At 36.0% G+C, this 27,405-nt stretch overlaps 1 protein-coding gene across 1 annotated transcript; it reads left to right on the top strand.

Moving 5' to 3' along the window:
* Nucleotides 1-280: 280 nt before the first annotated feature.
* On the top strand, nucleotides 281-27,092 carry MPP5 (membrane palmitoylated protein 5). The gene is made up of 13 exons (XM_010711553.3): nucleotides 281-809; nucleotides 5,385-5,593; nucleotides 10,948-11,025; nucleotides 11,541-11,687; nucleotides 12,309-12,470; nucleotides 15,312-15,389; nucleotides 16,265-16,448; nucleotides 18,064-18,135; nucleotides 18,593-18,664; nucleotides 18,910-19,077; nucleotides 19,747-19,949; nucleotides 21,049-21,159; nucleotides 23,865-27,092. Exons 1-13 carry the CDS (start codon nucleotides 443-445, stop codon nucleotides 24,039-24,041), a joined length of 2,028 nt encoding a protein of 675 aa, XP_010709855.1. The 5' UTR covers nucleotides 281-442; the 3' UTR covers nucleotides 24,042-27,092.
* The last annotated feature ends 313 nt before the right edge of the window (nucleotides 27,093-27,405 follow it).

Genomic DNA, 27,405 nt, shown 5'->3' with positions numbered 1-27,405 from the left:
CGAAGATTGCTAATTTGCAGTTGTGTATTTTAAGTGCAGAATAATCCAGTTCTGTGATGTGGAATTGTACAAAATTTTAGCGTGAGTTTGAACTACTAATTCTCTAATGCCAGCATATGAAAATTTCTAAAACAGATGAATCAGATTGTGAGGGTTCTGTTGTTCTTAATAAGGGAAGAAGTATAATGTGGAGTATAAAGTTCGTGGTCTCATGCTTGGAGCACTAAAGAACTATCTTAGGTATTTTGTTATTAATGCAGATATTTACTAACTTTTTTTGAATGTCTTTCATTAGATTTTCATCGTGGATGCTTCTTTGGCTGCCTTATGATGGAAGGGATACATTTTTGAAGTTATAATGGATTTTACACAGCAGCATAACGAAAACTGGCCTAATAGCAGCATTTCTATTTGAAGAGAATAGGCCTAATTGCACATAACCATGACAACTTCTCATATGAATGGACACATCACAGAAGATTCTGATAGTGAAGCAAAAAACGTGGATCTTGCATCTCCTGAGGAACCTCAGAAGCACCGAGAAATGGCTGTCGATTGCCCTGGAGATTTGGGCTCCAGGATGATGCCCATGCGGCGGAGCGCTCAGCTGGAGCGAATCCGGCAGCAGCAGGAGGACATAAGGCGCAGAAGAGAGGAAGAGGGAAAGAAACAGGAATTGGACCTTACTGCTTCCATGAGGCTTAAGAAATTAGCACAGATTCCTCCAAAAACTGGAATAGACAATCCAATATTTGACACAGAAGAAGGGATTGTTTTGGAGAGTCCTCATTATACTGTGAAGACATTAGGTAGGTGTTGATGGAAATTATGAACAGGTTAATGGAAAAGAAAAAGATTTATTTGAATATTAATGTTCTGAAAATGTGATTTAGTTAATTCTTCCTACTGTAAGACTTCTGGTCCTTTGGGTTTGTGATTTTCTTCATTTAGCCAAGCTTAAATATGTGCCCCAGCAGGAGCTTCCCAAAACTAATCCTTCTGGGGGACATTTAAACAAATTGCAGAGTACCATTGGGTTCATTGGATGTCTCCATCTCTGTAGGGTGGAGAAAACCATGTATCTGCTGCCAGATTTTATTAAGTTTGATGAAGCACATATCAGAGTAAGTGATGTCATATAAAATAAAATCTAAAAAAGATGCTAGGGCTTTTGATATTTTCTAGTGGAGCATGTCTGTTTTTTCTTATTCTGGTTGTTCTGTGTTTTCAGTTGTCACCTAATATCATTTGCGTTTTTCCTTTAAATCTTGGCCTTGACAGTGAAGGACTGCTTGCTTTGACTGTTAATCTAAAGATTTTGATGTAAATATTTCTAAAGCTAGTAATTTTTGTAGAGATGCACTCTGAAAACCTTCACTTCGTAGCTTTTGTTGCTTTAACTGAACTTCTGTAGGAAGTACTTCTTACCTTTCTTCTGCAAATACAAGCATCTAGTCATCTAAAATGAGGTGCTGTCACTGGAGTGAAAATAAGGCATTGCAAACATCCCAACTTCTTGGATTTTTGACTTCTTAATCCATACCTGTTTTAAGATCCTTACTGCTTTAAATTATATCTTTATTTTTAAATAGAGTCTAAAGACACACACAGCAGAAAAATTCACTAGTTTTTTGAGTGTGCATGGTCTGTTCTTTGAGCTAGAAAGGCTGGGACTTTTGAAGGTGCAATAATGTAATTAGGCTATATTATGATATATCTATATATGTGACAAGATGAGGGGAAATGGCTTTAAGCTGGAAGAGGGTAGATTTAGACTAGATATTAGGAAGTAATTCTTCACTGTGAGGGTGGTGAGATGCTGGAACAGGTTGCCCAGTGAGGTTGTGGATGCCCCCTCCCTGGAATTATTGAAGGCCAGACTGGATGGGGCTTTGAGCAACCTGGTCTAGAGGAGGTATCCTTGCCTATAGCAGGGGGCTGGAACCAGATGATCTTCAAGATCCCTTCCAACCCAAACCACTCTGTGACTGTATGATTCTGTGCACCAGGGAGTTCACTTAGGGCTTTGCAGTCAGGTAGAAACTTGATGTAATATTGACAGTCACGTTTGACAGGGAAATAAATGTAGTGTAGTAACAATTTAGATTAAGCAGACTGAGATTTAGGAGGTGAGGATTTGTTATTATTTCACACTCCTGAAAGTGGGCATTAGATTGCAGTCAGCTGTCGCGTTGAATTGCTGAATGCTTTAAGGAAGAAAATGCAGCTGAAGTGCTATAATCTTGTAACCTTTGTAGTCCATAAAAAAATCTGTTTCAACCAGGAGTGCAGTAAAACTGAGTCAGACTTTTAAATTTAATTTGTAGCACTTCTCCAAGATCTGACACTTCCACTGAATTTGGAATGAAGCTGCTTGTTCCTGACTCTCGCCAAGAGCTGGTGAAGTTATCTTATGAATGCGTGTACATATAAAATACAGAATATCATGAAAAGGGCTGGAGTCCATTGAGTTTAGTAACTTCTGCTTTTTTAATGTTTCGGAGAGGCTGAAATTTTTTAAGTTAATATGTTCAACTTCTTGATCTCTAAAAAACTTGCTGGCCCGTGACTTAGTCAAAAAAAAAAACAACACAAAAAACAAAACTTGTAGCATGTGAAATGTTTTGTATTTAGTTTGAATTTCTGAAGCATGCTGCTTCTGACTACTGAATTTTCACCTTGATGTATTTCCAAGCGTTGTTAGCAGAACTCTTAACCAGTGCTAGTGAATTACGAAGTTGTTAAAGTACTGTTTTCATTGCATTTTAAAAAATGGATTTTAGCTTTGCTTTATTTGTTAAGCCATAGAATTGCTGCTAAAACGTACAGCTATAAATACATATTGTCTATATTTTTAGTTTTGAAAATGGCATTCCATACATGCTAATATCTCATTTGGTATTTCGTTGCCAAGCCTTCAGTCTTTTCATCTTAACAATTAAAAAATCAAGCGGATTGGATTTTGTTTATAAAGATAATATAGCACACTTAATTAAACCAGTTTTAAAGGGCATGTTTATTATCAAAACAGGACGTGATTTAGACAGCTGACAGGGTAGAAATACCTTTCTGAGCACCTAGAATATGTTCATTACTGAAGTGTTTAACAAGCTTATTCATAACTATGTATTTCTCTTAAGTGCAGAAAATAGTTTTTACACTGTGACTTATTCTCCTAATTAAATACGTAGCTGACGTTTCATGTAAGAAACCTTTTGTGGCTACAGCAAAATCTGTTTTGTTCTCTTTTTTGTGGGGAAAAGCTGCTTTTTTTGTTGTTGTTTTTTTACTAGGGCAAAATTTACTTACAAGACGTAAAACATTTTGTTTTCTAAAAGTTAATTTATACTTATAAATAGTTTTGATAAACCAGTAGTTTTCTTAGTGCTGTTATTCAAGTAGCATATGAGGCATTCGAGAGCTAGCAGTACTATAGAGTACTCTAAAGAGATCTAAAAGAACCTAAGAATTAAGATATTGGTGGTAATATCCAATAAAGCCAACTACGTGCTTTTCAATTTGCTGCTTGTAACTTTTTGTTTGAAATGATCCTACATGTTAAGCAGTGACCATGGGTCCTCCCCTGCAGTTGCGTATTTTTTTGCTGGCAGTCCTTTTGATTACTGCGTGTATCACGCAGTGCTGTGTCACATTCCAGCCATTTCTTGGTCTAATGAGAAAAGACTGCAACGCTTCTTGAAAAACAAGAGTTGAAATTAATAAAACAGTTGATGGCTAATTGATCTGCGCTATAAAATGGATTTTTTCTTCCGCAGAACCTTGACTTTTTCTGTGAGTAAATGTGCAAGATGTTAGTTGTTTACTGAACTGTTTTCTTCTATACAACCCTTTAAATAGGGAATGTCTAGAGATAGAGTCTTGCTACTTGGCATTTATGGACAACAACAAAAAAAAGCCTTCAGAAATATAATCAGTGACTTAGAACTCATAAACAGGGACCTGGAATGGCTAGCTTTGATGCCTTCGAAGCTTTTGCTGTTCCTGGGAGAAGTGTGATATGATATTGGTCTTCCACATCCAGCACAGATGAAGATTGAGTGTACAGAGAGATTAGTTGGTGAGGAGAGTACTGTGGTAGATATATAAGGAAGGGCAAGATAGAAGGAACTAGGAAAGTACTGAAGAGATAATGTGTGGGGGCATCTAAGAAGAGTACATCTTTTTACTATAGCTGTAGAATAGATGTCTATCGGTCTGTATCTGTTTCTGTCTTATATGGAATATACATTAGAAAGTATTTGTGCATGTACTTAAAGTCTTGGGTATATAACGGTTAGAGAATTCAGAAATAATTGAATAAAACCATTAATGCTTAAGGAGTATTATAAAGAAGTTGAGTTCTCTAATGCCTTGTTTCTTTGAACCTAGTAACAGTAACAACAGAGTTTTCAGTTGATGTTTGACAGAACAGGCAATAATAGACACCTGAGCATCTGACTGTTTTCCACGTATTTTTATTTTTTTAATACTTGAAAGCAGTACTCAAGTGTCAGGAGAAAAGATTGCTGAGACTATCTGCATACTCCCCTAGGCAATTAATCTGCCAGATTACCACATCCTATTTAGCAAATATTCTCGCCTGCTAGGTGTTAACTTTCATCGCAAACAGCATTTCCCTGTGCGATGGGCAGTAGGTTTTGTACACATTTCCCCAGTAAGATGCTGGCCTTAATTACTGTTCTGAGCTGTACTGTGTTTCCCTTGTGGAATATCCTGCCCTGCCTCTGTCCGAGCTTTCAGTGCATCTTCTTACTACTCTTTGTTTCCTTGGTGGTTTTAGGAAGGTGGGTAAGATGTTTTTTATGTGACTATGGAATGCTTTTAGGATGTGTTCTTTTTAATTGTCCTGAGATTATTTCTTTCCTTTTAATTATAAAAGTGTAATTTACTTATCAATCGTTCATTCTGTAAGCAAGCAATGTGTTATATATGCACATGGAGTATTTAAATAAAGTGTATTTAAATTTATTATACAGGGAATCAAGACTAGTTTAGCGAAGCGGTTGATTTCGTATTGCAAAATAGTTCTTCTTTAATGTTTAGTTATACACGAGCTGTAGTTATTGAATCTTTTACGTACCAGTGGTTTCCTTCAGAAACGTACTGCTCCTATTATTTGAAATTCAATTTTGAACCATTTATCAGCTTGTTTCTTTTTCTTATACTGGCTTGTGGTCCTTGTTTTGATTCTAATATGTTCTGCTGATAACCATGAGAGAATAATAGCTAAGTGATATACTTGCATACATTACTGCTGATTTAAAAACTGAGCGGCAAAATTTTTTTTGTAAAACTCTGAACACAAACATTACGACATTGTCAGTCTTTAACTTGTGTCTTGGTTTTGTTTTATTTCCTACCAGAAGTGGAAGAACTATTAACTTCCCTAAAACATATCCAACATGTTTTGGTAGACCCTCAGAGCCAAGAGGATATCTCTCTCATCTTACAGCTTGTTCAAAATACTGATTTTCAGAATGCGTTTAAGATACACAACGCTGTTACAGTGTACATGAACAAAGCCAGCCCTCCATATCCTCTCATCTCCAATGCACAAGAACTAGCACAAGAGGTATGTACAGTATGCATCTCATTGATGTGTATACGAAGCATGTAATCGTAGCTGTTGTTGAAATGTGTACTTGGCAAACTTGTCTGACTTACTGCATGTTAAATAGAAAATGAATTCCAATAGTCACTGATTGCTGTATCCAGTTTTTCCATATTTCCAGGAAAACAGTAACTGGAAGAATATTTTGAGGTTAAGAATGCCCTTTTTGATGTGAGTATTGTGTAATAGAATTAAAACATGTAAAAGAATTAAACAGAAAAGGGAGCAGTTAGGGAAAACTTTTCACATTCACTATTCTTTAATCCAAGGATTAGGAATTACATTGTAGTTATCTGTTATTGTGAGTTTCTTCCAAGTTGAGCCCTGGTTCTTAAATTTGGAGGCATCTCTGAAAATACAGCTATACTAGAAACAAGCATTTTGCTTTAAAGTGAGCAGCAGGTGCCTTAATACTTTATTTTTTTGATTACTGCTGTGATTGTCAGATCACATTTAATTTTTTTCTGGCATGACAGCTCTCTTATAAAGCCAAGCACATCTGTTAGAAATGATTAAATTGTGCTTTTAGAAATCTACTTTAGTAAGATTTAAAACTTTTTTATTTTCAGTGAGATCTTGAGTGTTTGAAATACTATTACAATTTTAGCTAAGTTAACTGTTTTCTTTGAGTCTTACTCATTTGAATGTAGATGAACAGTGCCTGTTTATAGTAGCCTTGCAGGCAGTAGAAGTAATTAATGGGAAATGCAGATACAACGTTGCAGATAACAGAAGGAGTATCAGCGCAAGTGCAACAGGTTGCATTCTGCAAAGCCAGCTCCCCAGGCAGGATAAGCGCACCTGCTCAGACCTTGCTCGGGTGCACTGGCACATTGCTCACAGATGCATCACTTCCATTTCAGTATAGCAGCAGGATGATTTTCGTAGAGTCTGGTTTTGTTGATCTTGCAAGTCAAAGAAAGCAATGTTGCAGTCTTAGTTCTTTTGCAGAATAAATTACTGATTCTTGAGAGATGTCTCTAAAACATTCTCCGAAGGCACAGTTTGCTGATTAATCTGCTGCTCAGGATTTTTCTGTTTATGCTCTCGGTAAGATTGCACCAAAACAAAGTGGAAGTATCTTTCCTGTGAGCTTGCCTATAGTTTATCAGTCTGCCTCTTGGCTGCTCCAGGATGCTTGCTAGGCTTCGTCCGAGTCTGGAAGAACCTTTCAAGTTAGCTTCTGTTTGTAAGCCACTTCCTCATACACACATCCTGCCTATAGACATAATTTGCATTTTCATTCAAATGCAAGTCAGAGTTTTTAAATCTCTATTTATGTATAGAATGTTTGAGATAAATATCATAAGAAATGTGATTGGTTTCCCTCTACCCCTCCCCTTCATGGATATATTTTTTTTATTGAGTGCTTAATGGAAGTTTTCAGGAGGAATGTATACCTTCCAATTCTAAATTTCCCTGCAAGACAGAATCTTCTGTTGACATCTGTAGTGGAATAGCAGAGCTTTATCAATGTCGGGAAAACTACAAGTCGGTTCTCCAATGTTCATATTCCTCCCTGCTGTCTTCCCGAACTCCCACATTCTCAGCACATTCCTGTTATTTTCAGGTAGTTTCATAAATCCTAAGATCAGAAGACAGTGCAAAGCCAGTCCTGTGTCTTAGCAGTAATGTGTAAAGGCTTATAAGAATTAAATATTTTGTTTATCTGATAGAATTTTGTCAACACCTGGAAGAATATTACATAAAAGATCATGTATTCCTGCTCTCATTTTGATGCTTCATCCCCTGTCCGTGTTTTGTTGCAGCCTTGAAATTCCTGAAGGGAAATATATTGCATACATCTGTGTTCATTTTCAGATGTAATCTAGATTCAACTTCTGATTTATTTAAGCAAATTATATTTTGCAATATGCTACATAACATCCTGAAGTTATTAAGCTGGAAATTCAGGACAGATATTTCTGTGACCAACAAAAGTGTTGTAAGGAAAAGCTTGAGGCTTCCATTCACGTCATTCTTGTTTGAACAGATCTTATGCTCATTTTTCAGACCTGTTATTCCTTAATGAGTTTTTGCTTCAGGAAAAGTTGTTTTCCACATGCACACCACCCCTAACAGGGGCAGCATGCCCAATTATTTTGTAGTTTTTTCTTTTTGTGCCTTTTTCTTTTCCCACCTCTAAATATAGGCTTAGGAAGCTCCCTCAGAACACAGTTCTTTAATCTTTTTGGAGCATTACCTACTTCAAGGTGTTTTTAAAGAGACACTTGGAAAAGTCTGAACAGCTGATAACATCTTGATGATACAAAACATTACAAGAAAGAAAAACAGTATATACACACATAACATTAATTTTAAATGACAAGTAATGTTAATGTGCATATTTCAGTGCACAGGTCATCAGTGACAGTGTACAAATCTGAAACTGTTTTATAGTGTGTGTCCCAGTTTAAAGCTACAAACTCTGAACTCTCTGGGGCTGGAGGCTTTATGGTGTACAAGAGAGCCTATTCTAGAACTCATACATCTGTAGCTCTAACAAAAAGAGACAAAAATTCTCATCCTCTGCTTAAAAAAAGAAAAAAAGGAAAGATTAAGATTTAGTATAAAGTAAACACCTTTTCTAAAGTGTAGTCTGGGAAGATTTTCATTTGTCACATTGAACTTAATTCAAGTTTCTGTTTTCATTTACTCTTAGAAAGTTTGCCTATTTGTAAAAAGTAATGTATTTTAACAGTGTTAGGAAAAATTTTTGCCTTTTTTTTTAACTTAAAATATTGAAGTGGAATGAGACACTTATTTTCTAGTCCTCTTGAGGGGATTATTTATATTAGTATATTTGTACTTTTCTCGTTTTCTTTGGTAAGCAGATCCCAACAACTCAGGATTTTTCTTTGCTCTCATTGTTAAGAAACTTTTATTGAATTAAAAAGGTGGAATGGAGCATTTAGACTTAAGGAATTTATTTTAAAGAGGTAATCTCCATAAAATGTTGCGTCTTAAATAAAAATAGCCAGTAAGCATCAAATGTAATTAAATCGATTTTAAATCCTTTTAAATTTGACCAAGATAGAGGCGAGGATTATGGGAACATGGTCTGAATCTTGACCTTGTTGCAGCATATGAGACAGCTGGTAGTTTTTGGCTTGTAACACCACATATCAGATGCCTTGAATTTATTCTTGCTATTAAACATACTCAACAGACTCAATTTATATAAATTGTGTTTCTAAATACCTGATACCATTCACTTCTGGAAGTGTAAGCAATTAAATTAGATCTATTCTCCTGAGAAGGCAGAAGACACGTTTGTAACTTCCAGTATAAATCCTTTAGAACGTGGATATACATTGCTCCCAGCAGTCCTGCTCATTCCATGCAGCATGGTTTTGGAGGTGTGATTATATTCTGAATGGCCAATATGATTCCAGTGTGTGCCCTCTGCTATGTGTCTCGCCCTGTGCCTCCAAGTTGTGGCTTTTATAGTGAAACCATATTAATATTTTTTTTTTAGTTGTTTGAGCTCAAGTTTATATAACTAACAATAAAAACTGGGCTGAAGGGTTAAGAAAATAATAGTGTTGCCACATGTTTAGTGTGGAATGCTTATACTGTCTGTGGTGTGTCACTTCTGGAAAGTCAGCTTAGATTCAGATTTCCTCGCCTGATAAGACGTGGAATTCTTTACCTTAAATAACAAAGCAATCTGATGTGCAGCAGTACCGGTGTAATAGGTGTTGCACATAGCAGACTGAACCTTTCCTAACGCTTCAACCATTATATTAAGCAAGTAAATAATGTATTTATCTTTTTCTTAGGAAGGAGGTGGAGGAGCTGTTAGTTTTTGAATAATGTAATTATTCAAAGAGGAAGTTCAGCTGCAATAAAGGATGTTGTTGCATAGAGAATGACTGACTGGTTGGGCCAAGTTCTAAGACATGGAAAAATAAAGGAGGAGGGGAGATGCTGTTCTTGGCATCTAAACATATATATGCCTTATTGTGTGCTTCTGTTTCAAGCTGTGCATCACGTAGCAACTAGCAAAATGTTACTATAAATAATATATGGTTTAGGATTGCTTTTATGATAAATATTTATTGTATAAATTCACGAAGACGTGCGGATTTGGTTCTGAGGTACAACAATACCTACAGACGTATGTAGTACATTTTTTTTTCTGTCTAATACTTAACATCTGGCCTTCTGTTCAAAGTGTCTTGCTTGCAGGACTTCTAACTGGGGACAATAGCTTCCTGGCAGCTGCAGAGATATGACTTGGGTCAAACTGATGTGAAGCTGAATTCCTTCTGTTCTCTGTGGTTTTATCTAAATTAATTCTTCAACTTAGTTCTTGATTTTTATATCACATTTTTCATCCTGAGGAGTTAAAAAAAAAAATGCATGGGGGAAAGAACATTTCCATCTCACAGGAAGCTGCTGTTATGTATAATCTACTCTTGATTCCTCTGGCTTCAGTAATGCTTTTGCACTCACGACGGTGCAGATTAGACCGAAGATAATTGCTGTGGAAAGTATCTTCTTCAGCCTCGCCTTTAGATAAAGGGGAATTCCCTGCTCCTGGCTTTCCTTTAAAACATACAGAGATTTTCTGTATTTGAGATGATAGCAAGGCCTGTTTAACTGAACAGGAATGCAAACCTTTTTTGGCAACAAAAGCTACTTGAGCAAGAACAGTTGTTGTCTTACTGTGGATTATTCTTTTCCTTGGGAAAAAAAAAAAAATTATAAAAAATAGCTGAAGAAAACTGGTTTGCTGAGATGTTGATATTTTGAAGTTTTGACTCTTAAAGTTTCTGACACAGATCTTCCAGCAAGTGCTGCAAAACCTGTTTTGGAATCTTTGGTCTTGCTGCTGGTAGAAATACTAGGTTAAAAATAAACCATCTGCTTTTAGGGAAAAGGAAGTCTGGTCACATTAGAGAGAAACTAGCCCATTTTGAAAGATGTAGTAATATTTGCCAAGTAGGCTTCATTGTAGCTAATTATGCTGTCAGGTTTCTTTCTTAATTTTAACTTCTTTGTGTACATCTCTTGGGGTAGCTGAGTTCATTGTTAATTTCTGTTGAGAAATCCGTATGATATACTGGATACCAGTTTGCATTCGATAGAAAATCACTGAAGCACAGCATGCTGGAGTAGTCCTATGATCTCACTGTACATTTTTCTAATGTGTACTAGGCCAGGTTCAGTGCGTCAGTATAACAATTATTGTGCATATTTTATTTTCGTAAAACGAATAATTGCAATTAGGGTTTTGTGCTTCAGTTGGGGCATGAAGATTGATAAATCACTGGGGAGAGCGAGAGCTTTACTACTTTATTTCTTTTCAGGTTCAGAGTGTTTTAAAACCCAGTCACCACAAGGATGGGCAGGAACTTAATGCCTTGCTGAATGCCCCTCACATGCAGGTAAAACAAATTGTTGTGTTCTACAGCTATTACGAGGTAATTTTCACATGAGCAGGGTAGCATTAGATCAGTAATGTCAGTGGCAACACGAGATACTTTACTTTTTTGTGACAGGTAAAGTTACTGCACTCTTATCGTAGGGTGCATAAAGGGAATTTTGTCCAGTGATGAAGAAAATTCATGAGTAGTTTTGACTGCAGTTTTTTGCTTCTGTATCTTCATTCACATATATAGTAAACTAATGTCTGACTTATTTTCAAGGATGAGTTGTAAGTATAGTCACAACTTTGTATTCAAAGTAGTTTTGTATTATTTTCTAAAACTGAAAGCAAACTTTTTTGCAAGTAGAAACTATATAGCTGTAATAAATCTTTTCTATTGCTTGAGTCATTTTGCAGTATTTTGTAATTGTGTATAGGGCTTTCAAATTGCAGAATTTCATTGATTGTTACTGTTTTGTATGCATATGAAATTAGAATTTTTACTGTAATTGAGCTGATTTCGTTTAACACTAGGCACTTCTACTAGCTCATGACAAGGTTGCGGAACAAGAAATGCAACCCGAGCCTGTTGCAGATGAAAAAATTTATGAAAATGTTGGCACGTATGGAGGGGAGACAGTTAAAATAGTTCGCATTGAGAAAGCTCGAGACATTCCCTTGGTAAGTGTTGGTACTTGCTCAGTTATACTTAAAGCAGGTAAGCAGTCTTTGCAGATAGCTATGAAAGTCTTAGAATTTCAATGTGAAAGCTATATTTAACTTAAGAATCATCTTCTTCCTCACCTGCCCAAATGAGATATGGTAATAAATGATTACTTAATGTGCATTTTGATATAGCTGTAAACATGTTACCACTTAGGGCCTGTATAGCTTTCATCATGTGGATTTGGCCAGGGTTTTATTATAGAAGTCACTATCCAAGCTTAGCTGCAGGGAAGCTTAGATCCTTGTCCAATTACAGAAGTCTGTGTTGTGTTAGTGTTCTTTTTCATCTTCTACTTTGCATCTTTCAAATAAGTGTTTAGGAAAGCTTTTATTTAAAAAAAGAAAAAAAAGAAAGGACTCTTATAGTGTAGAGTAGTTCAATTCTTCAATCTTTAATACCACTTAAAGAAACAAATGTGTTTTTTTGTAAACTAGAGCATTGCATGTATACATCCAAGCTGTTACATGCATTTTCTTTCAACAGAGAAATGTCTCATCACTGGCTTGAAATACTTACAATAGATGGCTTTGAGTTTGTGATATGTAATAAATTCAGAATTTGTTGCTACTATACAGGGTGCTACTGTTCGTAACGAAATGGATTCTGTCATCATTAGTCGAATAGTCAAAGGAGGTGCTGCAGAAAAGAGTGGGCTGTTACATGAAGGGGATGAAGTTCTGGAGATTAATGGCATTGAGATTCGTGGAAAAGATGTTAATGAAGTTTTTGATTTACTGGTGAGTTGTGGATTTCATTTTCCCTGAAAAAAATACTCGTAAGAGTGAAGTCTGTTAGCTCCGCTTGTCATTTGTAGTCATATTTAGAATTATTTTAGAGCAGTTTTTTACTCTCATACTTAGTATTCACATATGGAGGGCCATTTCAAGCTTGCTTTCTCATGCAAGGTGCAATTTTATTAAGTATAGTGGCAGTTAAACGCAAAACTGAGTGTTACAAATGTGAACAAGTCAAGCTATCATCTTGAGACTTGTTTTTGTGACTTCCAAGGAAAAGCTTTGCTTAGCTGTGAAAAGCCATTGTATTTTTTTTTCATCTGTCTCAGGCTTAGTCCTCAGTTAATATCAATAAAGGTGTACCTGCATGATTTTGGTCTTGCCTGGCTGAGGTGGAATTCACCATCTTCACAGTAGATGGTCTTTTTCTTCAAAATCCAGTCTGTTGCTTGCACAGTGTCAAGGTGGTTTCTCTTCTTCATTCTGTCCCTTTCCATGAATAGGTACCTAAGATGTTGTGGTGGGGACAGTGAGGACAGATGTCCACAGTGATATTTCATGACAAGTAATACCATGCTCAGGAAGAAAAAATGGACAATGAGCCATTTCTTCAGTGCTGATTTTTTTTTTAGTTCTGTTTTGTTTTAAACATTCATATGTTCTTGACCCATGAGTCTTTCTTGCTTTTGATCTTATGATTCTCTCGCATGCCCCTTTTGGGGAGAGGAGTGAATAAGCAGTTGGCAGTAGTTTCTGGCTGGGCTCAACCCACTGCTAATGATTTCATATGGGACATTTACCTGACCAGACTTCTTACTCTTTCCCTCCTAACAAAAAACCTTTTTGTCTAGCAACCTACGAACAAAAGGTACTTTTCTCTTTGTTACACTTGCAACATTCATAGCAAAGCTGTGCATCAATTCAAAAGCTACTAGATAAAACCAGCAAAAAATCCATCAGGAACTAGTAAAGGCAGAAATGTTCTCTCTAAGTTCTGGCAAGGTAGGATGCCAGAAGCTGGGATTGTACATACTTCATTTTGCCCAATATTCCTCTGTTCCTATGTTCTTCCTTGGCACGTGCTATTGATCAGTGTCTGAGATAGGTCACTTGGAACCTTACTGTGAGTCTTCAGTCTCCATCAGAGACGATCATTCTGTAAAAGTGAAAACGGATGAAAGTGCATTTTTTTCACCTTTACTACAGACCTTTGGAAATACTAGCACATATTTATTAAGAGGATCTTTGGGGAGAAGTTCCAAAGAAATATATATAGTAAATATTTGAATTACTTAGTGAATGTGAGCTCTATATACAAATGAAAATCAGGGCAAAGACTTGGATTCTTCTGTAAGTTGCATTTATTATAGGAAGTACAAGCATTATCAATAAATGAAGTCTTCTAGTGTAAGACTGTAGTTTTTAATGGACGCTGTCCATCTTTTCTGATGGTGCTGCTGAATTGATGCATGGAGGGAGGCCGAGTGGAGAGAATTAGAGGCAGAAATGGCTTTCTTGAGCCATTTATTTGAAAAACCTTCAGTCTCCATGTGTTTTGGATTAGAGGTTTGTGAGATCCTTTATGCAATTAGCTCCGTTGCCATCCGTGTTTTCAAAAGAAGCCATCCATATTCAGCTACATCTTTTTGCTTTTGAAAAAAATGTTTTGTATGTGCTTAACAGATAATTAAACAGTAGCAGTTTAACTCTCTGTGGAGATCTTGTTCTGCACTTGAACAGGTCCTACAACTTAGAGTTACAGAATAAAAGATGTAATATGTATACATACGTATTATTTGTGTTACATATCTTTGTAAGAGCAATTGGTGAAAACCTCAAAATGTCCTAGTTTAAAAAACTAGTTTTTTAGAGCTTCATAATTATTTGTATGCTGACTTTTTTGTTTTGTAATGTTAAATTTTAGAAGTAATAAGAAGTTTCAGTCCCCAAAGAATACTTAAGAACAGGAGAGAAAGAAATTTCTTGCATTCTAATTCTTGCCTCACCCCTTGTGCCTAAAATGATAATGAAGTGGCATGTGACTCCAGACAAGGCTACTCATGCTATCACTGTGAAATTCTGTGCATTCCTCAAGAAACTATGCATTCTAACTGAAAATGGTGGATTTTCCTTTCCTACAGCCTAATCGTATTATCCTTCGTTATGTTTACTTCATTTAAGCCTGAAGTGTCAATTTTTGGTGATACTCGTATGTGCTTTAGTTTATGCAGTGTCAATTGTTATGGTTCATGGAAAGTTGTATAGAAAGTGGGATGAACAGGCCTCTTCAGGATTTGGCATGTGTATTAAAATAGATGTTTGTTACATGCAGAAATAAACTGTGTTCAAGAGTACGCAAACAACTAAGGCTGCTCTAAAGCCAAGACATGTTTTAAGTTCCCGCTTCTTTGTAGATGCTGGCAGTTTCAATGTTAGGTACCTATGCAGAATTTGAGTTTTCTGTTTTTTTAAAAAACAGTGTGTTGTTAAATTTTTAAAAAGCATTCTGTGTACTTTGGCAGTGTTAACAGCATAAAACATAATAGAGATGTTTAGATTTAAAAACTGTTGCATTTAAGTAATTTCAGGGTTACAGTTTCCTACATATTTTCTACTACTAGTATAGATCTTCTTGGTATTTTTGAACTGAGCAATAGAATATACTCTATTTGGTCCTCTATTTGTCTCAAGTGTCTGCTTGATACAGTTGCAAGTGTTCTATTTAAAATAGAAATAGGTTATACATAATCTACATTTTCATAATCTGAATATGGGCATTTGGTTTTCTAATCTGTTGCTGAATCACTGCAACTGTATGTTAACAGACTTTTTTTTTTATCTCAGGCTGACATGCATGGCACTCTGACCTTTGTATTGATTCCAAGTCAGCAGAGCAAGCCACCTCCTGCAAAGGAGACAGTTGTAAGTAGCTTTACATAACCTTGGTGATGTATACGCTATTTTTCCAGTAGAGCTTAGAACATTGTTTTGTAGGTTATTTATACAGCAAAACAAAAACCAAATTGCAATGATTTAAATCGTTTGTTACCAGACTTGCACCTGAGTTAACTGTTAAAAATTATTGACAGTGATAAGCTGAAACATATATTTCTGTTTCTAAAACAATAAGGGTTTAATAAAAGTAGCACCACTTATGCTTCTGAAAAGCTATTTGAAACTTCTCAGTTTCTCTATTTTATATATATCAATTGAATTTATAGAAGTTAAGTGTTCTACTGTAAATTGTAAATATGCTTTGTGAAGAAAAATCTGCATACTGGATACTTTTGGTATTTAGTTAACGTAACCTTTCCTCAGTCCGCTTCAAGAGTTGGAAAAAAGATTGCACAGATTTCTATCAAAGCAAAAAAACAAACAAACAAACAAAAACAAAAAAACTTAAATATTTGATGGCAAAGTAAAGTATTTTTGAAGTGAAACTTCATCTGAAAGCCAGAAAACAGTTCTCATTCTGTGTGTTTGCTATTTAAATATAAGTAAATGAGAATATCTATGATTCTTTTTGAGTGCTAAGGGCTTAGATTTGTAGCTCAGGATTATTATTTTTTTTTTGGTTCCTAAAGTGGTGAAAAAAATTTGTAGGCTCTAGAATTAATAAAACTTGAAATTCAGGCTTTTATCCAATCCAGTGTCTTGTATATGCCCTAGATACAGTCTGCATTCTATAGGAGGAGCTTTTATATGTCAAACCTCATCTTTAGTCATGGGAAGATAGAGGTGTAACTCTTCTGAAGGTCACGGATTTTTCCTTTTTTTTACATTTTTATCTTCCACAGATACATGTGAAAGCACATTTTGACTATGATCCTTCTGATGACCCTTATGTCCCCTGCCGAGAGTTAGGCCTGTCTTTTCAAAAAGGAGATATACTCCATGTCATCAGCCAAGAAGACCCAAACTGGTGGCAGGCTTACAGAGATGGAGATGAAGATAACCAGCCACTGGCAGGCCTAATTCCTGGTAAATAAAGATCTAGAAAAACCTTGAAAAGTTGTTGTTCCCATAGTTTAGGAGGCACTATTTTGATTTTTTTTTTTAAGAACTCATACCCACAGCCTTAAAATATTGTGACTTTGAACATTTTGCAGCAGAGCCCACTGTTGGTTTCATAATACTTTTATTTAAAAGGTCGACCTTTCAGAAGCATCTCCATGTATAAATGTTAAACATCAAGTAAAACCACCACTTCCACTGCAGTTCACGTTTCCTAAATTACTCTGTATTTCCTTATTCTTTTATCCTGGCAACTCTGTGGATTCAGAGTTCCCTCTGCTGGCTACAGCGGCAAAATTGGACTTCAACTTGCTTGTTGCCTCTGGAGATGAGAGCAGCTTTTAGGTTTCATACTGTTTCAAGTAGTATCTTTGAAAAATATGTTTTCAGGTACTAACTTTTCTATGTATTCTCACTTAACCAAGAGCTTCAGTTATTGTAATAATCGAGCTTCCTTTCTAACTGCTGGAGGCCTTTGAGTAATTGAAGTTTCAGAAATTGAAGTCAGTATACAATTTTTCTCTTGAAGTATGTAATGCGTTCCAGTTCACCACGGATCTTAGCAGGTGAACAGATGTTAATTTCATAGAATAGTATGCTGTTATTTTATAGTATTTGAATAAGATCAGGGGAACGCTGATTTTAAATGTAGCATATTTTTTTCAAGCTGAAATTTTAAAAATGTAGCATAAATATAACATACGTAATATTAAAAAATAAGAAAAATATATCATCACAGTGACAAAAATTTAGTCTTACCCATATTTTCAGTTTTCAGACAAAACTATTCAGAAAAGTACAAGGCTGTGCTATTTTCATTTGATGATTTTGTTTTGGAAGTAATGAACTGGTTTCTCATCAACTTTGACCTCCGCAAATCTTACTTTTTAGGATTTTTAGGCTCACTTCTTCCATCCATCCATTCAGACAAACTTTAGGACGTGATGGGAAGGAAATCAGCTGAGTCCTTAGTTCCCATTTCCTGCTAAATACAGCGTTGTTGCCAGTGTTAAGATAGCTGAAGAAAGTGATAGTTAAACAATATGAAAATCCTAAAGAAGTATACGATTGCATTTGATGATAGTGCTTGCTTAGTGGCTTGCTTGACAGTAAACATGGAAGTAGTATGTATTAAAAAAAAAACACCATATGAATACTACGAAATAACTGGAAAAAAAAAATCCTGAAAAATTGGCTGTAAATGTCACCCAAATTAGACAATGCTATAAAGACAACAGATGCTTTTGTGGACGTGAGTTACATCACTTCCAAATACTGTCAGCTTTGAAGGGTATTGTTAATGTACATGTTCAGATTAATTGTGCTCCTTGCTGAAGCTTAAGCTTGATTTCTGAGTTTCATTCTATTAAGGTAATAGAATTTTACATCTTTATGACAAGCAGTTTTCCCCAACAAGTTTCTATTTTATTACATATTCTACTAGAAGCTTCAGATTTAAAATCTTAACAAAATGAGTAAGTCATTACAAGAAGATATGGAAATGTACACATACTTATGACTATACATAGTAACAATTTTCCAAAGTTAACTGCTTTTTCATTTTTCTTAAAAATGCTTTCAGGAAAAAGTTTTCAGCAACAAAGAGAAGCAATGAAGCAAACTATAGAAGAAGACAAGGAGCCAGAGAAATCAGGTTAGATCTGTGCTTTTTGAGGAAAAAGGTGTCTAACTAATGGTGATGTTAATTACTAGAACCTTGTCAGTGTAGAGTTACAGAAAATTCTCCATTTTTTTATAATACCAATGTGGTGCTTGCTTGAAGTTCTTGATGTAAATGCAGGCCTGAATTTAGTTTCAATCAGTTTAGTTTCAGTTTTAGAATTTAGTATCAATTAGATTATTTTCTCGTAATTATTATGCACAATGTAGATTAATGTAAGGGAATTTGGAGTGCCTCCTTTTTCTTAAAGAATTTTACTTGTAGCAAGACCCAGTTGAAGCTCTTGCTGTGCAGAATTTGCTTCATACACTCTACTGGTGTAATAAACTAAACCACCTAGTGTTTTCAGATCTGCAAATCCATATAGTCAGTAAGATAGGAGGTGTTTTCCCTCATGGGTATGTAATTGTGATGACTTTATTTTGATTAGGAAAACTCTGGTGTGCGAAGAAGAACAAAAAGAAACGGAAGAAAGTTTTATACAATGCAAATAAAAATGATGGTAAGTAACATCTTTTACATAGTGTGCATTTATAAGTAACTATAGAAAATTTAACAAATGCTCTTGTTTAAAAAGTAGAAACACTTTATTTCCTCAGAAAGAAAAAAAAAAAAGCTGTCTTGGCTTACTAGACAAGTCAATCTTTGAGGTTGTAGAGGGGAGCTTCCTAAAACCTTGCTCTGCAGGACAAATGACACATCCAACAAGCAATAATACGTTGACCTTTTTATTGTTTTTCTTTCAAGATTATGATAACGAAGAAATTTTAACTTATGAGGAAATGTCACTGTATCATCAACCAGCAAACAGAAAACGACCTATTGTTCTCATTGGCCCACAGAACTGTGGCCAAAATGAATTGCGGCAGAGACTTATGAATAACGAAGTGGATCGCTTTGCCTCTGCTGTTCCCCGTAAGTTTGATAGGCAGATATGATTGCTTATTCTAAACATTGCCTACACCCAAATCCTCTTGTGATTAGAACTGTAATTAGAAATTAAGGGGTTTTGAGGAGGCTATAGTCAGCTCTTTGGTGAAGAACAAATTGTCTTGTGTGGCAGGCACTAGCCTTTGTAAGTAAATGCAAATCCAGTGTCCCAACATAGTGCTATGGAGGCATTATATGACATGCATATTTTTCAATCTGGATAAAGTCAGAATGAGTTACAGAAGGTTAAAGAAGTAACCGGCACATCTAAAAAAATAATTTTTGAACTAGTTATCCTGCATAAACTTAAATTTACATGGATTTAATACCTTTTCCAAACTATTTACATTTCACTGAATTTTATGTAAAATGTCTTTTCTACCCAAAATTAGTATTGTAAACAACCAACAGCTGTTTTTCACTTCCAGAATGCAGCTGCATGGGTGAAATTTATTCTTAACTGACTGTTTTCTTAGATGAATGTAAGAAAACATCTGAATATAGATTCAGTCTTTGATCAAGTCTCTCCAGAAGTATTTATTACACAGAATAAAATACATGTATTTCTTAGCTATTTTAATCAAATGCTGATATTTTCTTTTCACTTGAACAGGTATGTTTCATTCAGTTTATTTTTTGTGGTTTTGTTTGTAGATACAACTCGGAGCAGGCGAGAAACTGAAGTAGCTGGCAGGGATTACCATTTCATTTCCCGACAAGCATTTGAGAATGACATAGCTGCAGGGAAGTTTATCGAATATGGAGAATTTGAGAAGAACCTTTATGGTACTAGTATAGACTCCGTGCGGCAAGTGATCAACTCTGGCAAGATATGCCTTTTAAATCTTCACACTCAGGTATGGCAGAAGCTGTTGCCTGTTATGCTTCAATTTTAGCAGCTACTGTGAAAATCTAAAAGATATTTTAAGTTGATGTAAAATTAGACTGTCTGTTTCCACGTTTATTCCAAATTATTTTCAGTGGTGTTCAGTTGACTATTGTATGGGGCTGCTGAATCATGGCCTGAACCTCTCATTAATCACCTGAGGTGAGCAATGAGTCAGCCACAGGAGCACAGGTGAAGGCAATTCACCTGTGCTGCTGGAAGGGGTGGAGCCTGGCTTCACCTCTCCTAGACCCATTTCAGAGCTGACTGCCAGTGGGGAAGGATCTCTTCTGGAGATTTGCTCCACCGGAGTCTACCACATGAGTCCAAGATAGAGTGAGTGTCCTTCTTTCCTACTCTAGTATAATAATTACATCAGCCAAACTCCTGGATATACTATATCATTTATACATTCATTGATTGTACAATTGTACAACTGTATCATGTGTATATTCATTGATTGTACAACTATTTAGAGTGTTCTGTGTATTTTCAAACAAGGAACAAAAAGATTGCATTCATAACTTTTGTATCTGTGCTAAAGTTAAAAGGAATGTTGGTTTCCAGATATTTCTCACTAGCTCTAATTTTCTGAATTGAAAAATTATAATTTTGCTCTAATTTTTGCCATTATTCTATGAGCTCTAAGGTGTTAAAAGATGGAGAAGTTTTTGGAAAATTCAGATTACAGTCAGGTTCTTTTTATTTATGTCTTGATGTATGTGTAGCCTGGCAATAAATACTCTGAGCATATAGTGCGTTTGGTATCCTGTATTTTAATCTTCAAAACAGGAAAGGTTAAACTGAAATTTATTTTTTAAAGACCTCTTCTCTCAATTAAAAGTTTCTAATTCCCTCGCGTTTTAAGGAAACTTGCTTCAATTTAGATTACTTGTTTGATTTTGAAATTCTTGAACAAAAGTAAATGTTTAGAGTCCATAAATCTGAGAAATACTGGAATATAAATTTTGTAGGAAATGGTGACTGAATTCTGAGTAGTAGTAGCAATACTGTTACGGTTAATTGGATGGAAATTTCTTAGGTGTTCAATATTTAATACTTTTCTACAGTCACTGAAGACACTACGTAATTCTGACTTGAAGCCATATATTATATTTGTCGCACCTCCTTCGCAAGAGAGATTACGTGCTTTGTTGGCCAAAGAAGGGAAAAACCCAAAGGTAATATATCTAACACTCCTTCTGAAGCCATTCTGCTTTTTTACGTACGGTTCTGGAATGCTTTTGGTGAACAAATTCATATGCTCTTTTTTTTTTTTTTGGAATTGAATGATGGCATGGTACTGACAATATAGTGGAGGTGGTTAGTCAGAGATCTCTGCTTCAGGCTAGTAAGCAGACTACACTAGCTGAACGTGAGAGGTGTGGGCCAAGAGAATCCAGTTGCTTGGGGCACAGTTAAGCCCTGCATTTGGGTACAAAAATTACGTTTCATTTCAAAACTGCAGAAGATACGACTTTGTGTTTAACTTGGGAATGATTCTAGGGAGGAATTTTTTTTTCTCTTGAGAATTTATCTGGCCTTGGAAAAGCAATTACTTAAAAAAATGTATTCTAAACCTCTTCAGATAAAGTTATTTCTGTGCTTTGATCCTATATGATCACTTCTCAGATTTCATGTCACGATCTCAGCTTATCCAGTTCAGATCAACTATTTAAATGCAAAGCTAGCATTGACAGAATTGACACCTGCAAATTAAGCTAGGATGTTTGAAAGCTCTGAAAAGGTCCTTATTCCTTTATGGGACACACATTGCATCAACTACAACAACCCTAGGCAACTCTACAGGTCTTAGGCAGAGTGGCTGGAATGAAGACTGTATGGAAGAAATGGACTTGAGAGTGTTGGTCAGTGTTTGGCTGAATGTGAGCCTGCAGTGTGCCCAGCAGCCAAGAAGGTCAAGGGTATCCCAGCTTGTATCAGTAGTAGTGTTGTCAGCAGGAGCAGGGAAGAGATCATCCCTCTGTTCTCAGCACTGATGAGGCTGCGCCTCGAGTACTATGTTCAGTTTTGGACCCTTCACTACAAGAAAGACAGCAAGGTCTTGGAGTGTCCAGGAAAGGGCAGTGGTGCTGTTGAGGGGTCTGCAACACAAGTCATATGGGAAGTGGCTGAGGGTACTGGAATTGTTTAATCTGGAGAAGAGGAGGCTCAGGAGAGACCTTATTTTATTGCTCTCTACAACAATCTGGAAGGAGGTTGTAGTGAGGTGGTATTCAACCTCTTTTTTCCATGTGACTAGAGATATAATGAGAAGTTGCACCAGAGGAGATTCAGGTTAAACGTTAGGAAAAATTTCTTCTCCAAAGGAGTGGCCAGGCACTGGGATGGGTTGCTCGGGGAGGTAGTAGAGTCACCATCCCTGGGGGGAGATGTTGAAAAAACATTTAGATATTGTGCTGAGGGACATGGTTTAGTGGGGAAATATTGGTGATAGGTGGGTGGTTGGACTGGATGGTCTTGTAGGTCTTTTCCAACCTTGGCGATTCCGTGATGCCAAACAATTGTATTGCTATAGTAATGGAGTTCTGTAACTGGATTTTGTAACTAGTCTACCCTGCAGTGGTGAATAGGAAGCACTTTTTTTACCACGGAGTGCTAGTTTAGCATAATGTAGTTTGCACTGAGGAAGAAACAATTGTTCTACTGTAACTGCATCTATTCATATAGGAGATCCTAAAACAGCTGTAATCAATAATCACTTCTCTGAGCTCTGAGTTTTGCTCTCCATCTTTGATTTAAGAGTGTGATATATTGTAAAATCTAAAAGAGCATTAAAGTCCAAGCTTAAATGGAGAGAGATGGTGGTCGTTGCTTTATCTGGGTCAAAATTAATCATATTCTCTAAGTAGACATTTCCTCCTTCGTGGTTATGCAATGAGTAAAACCTTATTGTACATAAATATTAAATATACCCTTTTTTTTTGTTGCAATAGTCAAGGAATCCTTCAACAACAAAAATATATTGTTATTGGTACTAAATTATACTCCTTTTCTTTCAAATTAATTGTATTGGAGTTGTCTTTCAGTTGGATGAAAGCTACTGTGTTAAATGCCTTCTCATTATGTAGTAAAGACTTTCTTGCATGTGTAACTTGGATTTTCGTAAGAATATGTAAAGCATATAGGAAAGAGAAATCTTTAAGTCCTGAAATTGCTTTTGAAACTATCTTCTTTATACCTGGATGTTCCTTTATGAAATACAAAAGATATGTTGCAGAAGAGGAAATCAAACATTTTTTAGAAATCAAACTTATAGAAATTCTTAAGTAAAACCATCTGTTTCTGCTTCTCCTTAGAATCACTTTTCTACTTCTACAGTTTTTCTGCTGTACCGTTTACTTGATTCTATGGTGATTCCACTGATTTCAGTGTGTACCTTTCATGGTGGCTCATAATCTATTATTGGTGAAAATATTCCAGTGACAGCTGCTGCTTTTGGCTGTTCAGTGTTTGTAGAGATCCATCTTCACAGGTGTGCAGTTCTGCACCATTCAGCTTTCACTTTCTGCTGTCTTTTGTTTTTTTCCAGAAAGATAGTAGGCTTAGCAACGAAACTGATTTTTGAGAAGCATGTTTGAGGAGCCTCGGTAGGATGTATGTCATAAAAGGAGCAGTGCTGTATCTTCCTCATTTACTTCAGTCCAGGACTGTCTTTTACTGGATTGCCACTTGTGGCCAATGAGAAACAGTTGCCTTTGGTGTTAAAATGTGCCGTAGTTCATTGTTGTCAAAAATTTAGCTATAAATACCTTGTAGCAATACAATTAAATATCCGTGCATAAGGCCTGAGTTGTTACTTTCCCCTTTCTTTTTACGGGACGGGCTTACACACATTCAGTAACTCCCTGTTCTTTATTTGCAGCCAGAAGAGTTGAGAGAAATCATAGAGAAGACAAGGGAGATGGAACAGAACAATGGTCACTACTTTGATACAGCAATTGTGAATTCTGATCTTGATAAGGCTTATCAAGAGTTACTTCGGTTAATAAACAAACTTGACACAGAACCCCAGTGGGTGCCCTCTACCTGGCTACGGTGAAAGAGAATAATTCCAGGGAACAAATGGACTTCAGCTGAGTAATCGTTCTAAGATCGCGTGTAGGTCTGCCCAGTTATTATGTAATAAGTGTCTGAGCTCTGGACCTCGTTGACCGTTGACTGCATCTTTTACAAGTGAAATTAGGTATTATTGAAAAAAACAACATTTAAAAAACAAAAACAAACAAACAAAAAAACTAACCAGCTTGTGAGCTGATTTAACTGTTCTAGAGGTTGTCCAAATTTTCTTTTTCTGTGGTCTAGAAATGGAGACCTTGTCCGTACTAAATTCTAAAGCTTTAGATTTTTCTAGCATCAACTTTTATACATAAATCCTCCTCTTTTTTCTACTTAGTCACCCTTAGGAAAGCAAAGATTTTAAGTGTGTGTATTTGTATGTACAGTCCACATTGTCACATAGTTATAAATATGAATGTTATTTAACGCTTAACTTAATGACTTCATATGGGACATGGCAGTAGTTTAGGAGTGTAATTCTACAGATTGTTGGGCAGAGAAATAATCTACGTTTGAAAAATGTGATTAATGAGAAATCTGTCCTTTTCAAAAAATTGAAGAACATAGATGCCACTCTGGTCTGGAGCTGCCTGGTGAGGCTTGAGTTTATATTCTAATTCTAAAAAACATTCCACTTTCTAATAGCACTGTAATTGGAAAATGTGTATAATGTAAATATTTCAATCTTTGTTTTCTTAGGCAGGCTTTTTAATTCTGGGTTGACTGCACATTAATTTTAGGTCCAATTAAAGATGAATTATATTGATCTTTTAGATGTGATATTTTTATTGAATTTTCCTTGAAACATCGGCTGATTGGAGCCGCTGTTTTCCACAGATCTCTAGAGATATTTAGGAAGGCAGAGATTATATTTTTATGAAAAATATGTAGTTATAAAACATTGCTTGGAAGTCAGCTGAAGTTCTCATGTTTTATAACAGAATACTGGCTAAAATAGGCTGATGTGCTGAACATTGGAAGGTAAGTGGGTTTTGTAATCTCTGCGAATGGCTCGTTTTGTGGCTGTTGCTCTAACAGTTAACTAACTGGAATTAAAATAGCTGAAGGTAGCTATTGTGTTATAAACAAGTATTGTAATTCACTAGCCAACATATTGTCCTGCATTTGCTCACTACTGCAATAAAAAATGGGTGAAACACTGGTAACTGACTGAGAAGTCGCAACAAGGTGGAATACTTATTAAAACAAATAACTTGAAATGAGTGAATAGAAGGCAAGTCTGTATCCTAGTGTGTGCTCTGCGAAACAGATCAGATCACCTCTGCATCTTCAAATCAGCTATGACATTAGTTAACTACAAAGGCTGTGTCTGCAGTGGGGGAAATTCTATTGCTGAAGCTAACTGAATATTAGTATCTTGGCTGTTTGAGTTTAGGGTCACACAGCCCTTGAATGTGAATATCTTAATGTTAGCCATGGTGTTTATTACTTCCTACAGGTAAAACACGAGTTACGTCAGGTTGTAGTTCACTCCTGACTAATGCTGAAGGATTTAACAAGTAGTTGATTTTTTTCCATACTGTCTTGCATATACTGAAGTTCTAATGGAACAAACTTATACCTGTAGCCGAACAGAGACCTCCAAGTGTATGGGGAATATAAAGAAATTGTAAAATAACATTTCTAGTTAGTGAACTAACATTTTGGATTGAAAAATTAGTGTGCTCCTGTCCTGCTACAAAGCAAAAATTATTTGCTGGTTTAATATTTAGGGCTGAGAAGCAATTAAAGAAGTAAGTAGTGACCCTTCAGGAAAAAAAAAAGGAGGGGAGGGGAGGGGATTGAAAATTCCATTTTAGGAAAAAAAAAATGTAGTGTTCCAGATAATGATATAAGAATTAGGTACTCAAATTGATAGGTTTTTTGCCTCACGCTGCAGGCACATTTTCAGTTTAATCCATAGTTTGAAAACTACAATGTTCAGGTATATTGAATGTTTCATAGGTGACAAAGTACCCTTACCAATTCTACCCTTTTTCTTTTTAAGAAGATTGTAGATATATTAGGCTCTTTGGTATTGACTGTGTCACTGTGGGACAAGAAGATGGAAAGCTGTAAAATTTGTTACATAAGGGTAACTTAGCTGCACAGACACTGTCCAAATTCCTGCAGCCACAAGCCTGCAGCTTGAGATGGTTGCTGAAACCCCCTTATGTATTCAGTGTGGTAGCCAGTGTCAGCCTCAGTAATTGCTGTTAATGTCTTTGATGTTTTTCTCCCCAGTTTCTCTGAAATGTTGTACAGAGGCTGTTTGTATAGCAATAAGTTCTTGAATGTAGACTTAAAGAATGTTGAGGTTCAGCTCTACTCTCCTAATTCCCAAGGCACGCAGTACTGATATCCATATAATGAGGTGCTATGATATTTATAACCAGTGTTAGCTGTCCTGCTAAAGGGCTTTGAGCAGCACTAAGAAATGGCTGTCCCATCCTGCCATCAGTTTGAATCTGGAACTACCTGGTATAAGAAATTACTCAGCCTTTTTTACTGTTTTTAATGCAGATTGTGTTTATTCCCTTGAGAGTAAAAGAGATATGCAAAACTTCATTGGTGAAACACTTTATCATGGGCCTTGTAGTGAGCTGTATCAGACCAAAATGAAGGTAATCTGCATTTTTATCAGTCCAGATTTAATTAAAAGTAAACATTAGTTGAATTGCGTAAAATTTTTGAATGTAATCACGTTACTTCTTAAAATGTAGAGTGGGGGTTTAATGCCTTAATTAAGGTAACTTTATTCAGACCTGTGGTTAGCCCCACATTGTACTTTTATATGTGTATCTGCACTCTGTATTTTGAGACATCATGAACTGCACACTAATGTAAAAATGTAAAATATGTCTAGATTTAAAATAAATCACTGTACAATTTTATTACTGTAGTGAATCTTGGGAATTGTCTCACTGCTGTTTTATTGAATGTGTGAAAGATGCCCTAGAAGATGATCTCTTTACTTCCTTCACTAGGATAAGTGGTGTTGGAAGGGAACAAAATACATTCTTAGGTCTACAGATTCTCTCTGCAGTCTTACTCTGTTTATTTATAGCTGCTGCCTAATTTACTTTTAATCACTACTTCATTTCTGGTAAATTCAAAGGCTTCATCAGTCATCACAATTCATCACAAGCTTTAGGTATCCATAAGTTGCCTTGATGTGATACATTTTCACAGGGGGACATGCCCATCGTCTTGTTTGTAAGCCACAGAATGTCATGTGTCAGAATGCAGTGAGTTCCAGAATAAAATTTTGTTTGCTGATTTTTGGACCAGCATCCACTTTATACCAACTTGAACCCATCTTCAGCTGAATTCTACTCCAGATAAGG

The sequence above is a fragment of the Meleagris gallopavo genome, chromosome 5 (assembly GCF_000146605.3).
Source record: "Meleagris gallopavo isolate NT-WF06-2002-E0010 breed Aviagen turkey brand Nicholas breeding stock chromosome 5, Turkey_5.1, whole genome shotgun sequence".
In the NCBI taxonomy this organism is placed as follows: domain Eukaryota; kingdom Metazoa; phylum Chordata; class Aves; order Galliformes; family Phasianidae; genus Meleagris; species Meleagris gallopavo.
This window is presented reverse-complemented; position numbering and strand designations above follow the sequence as displayed.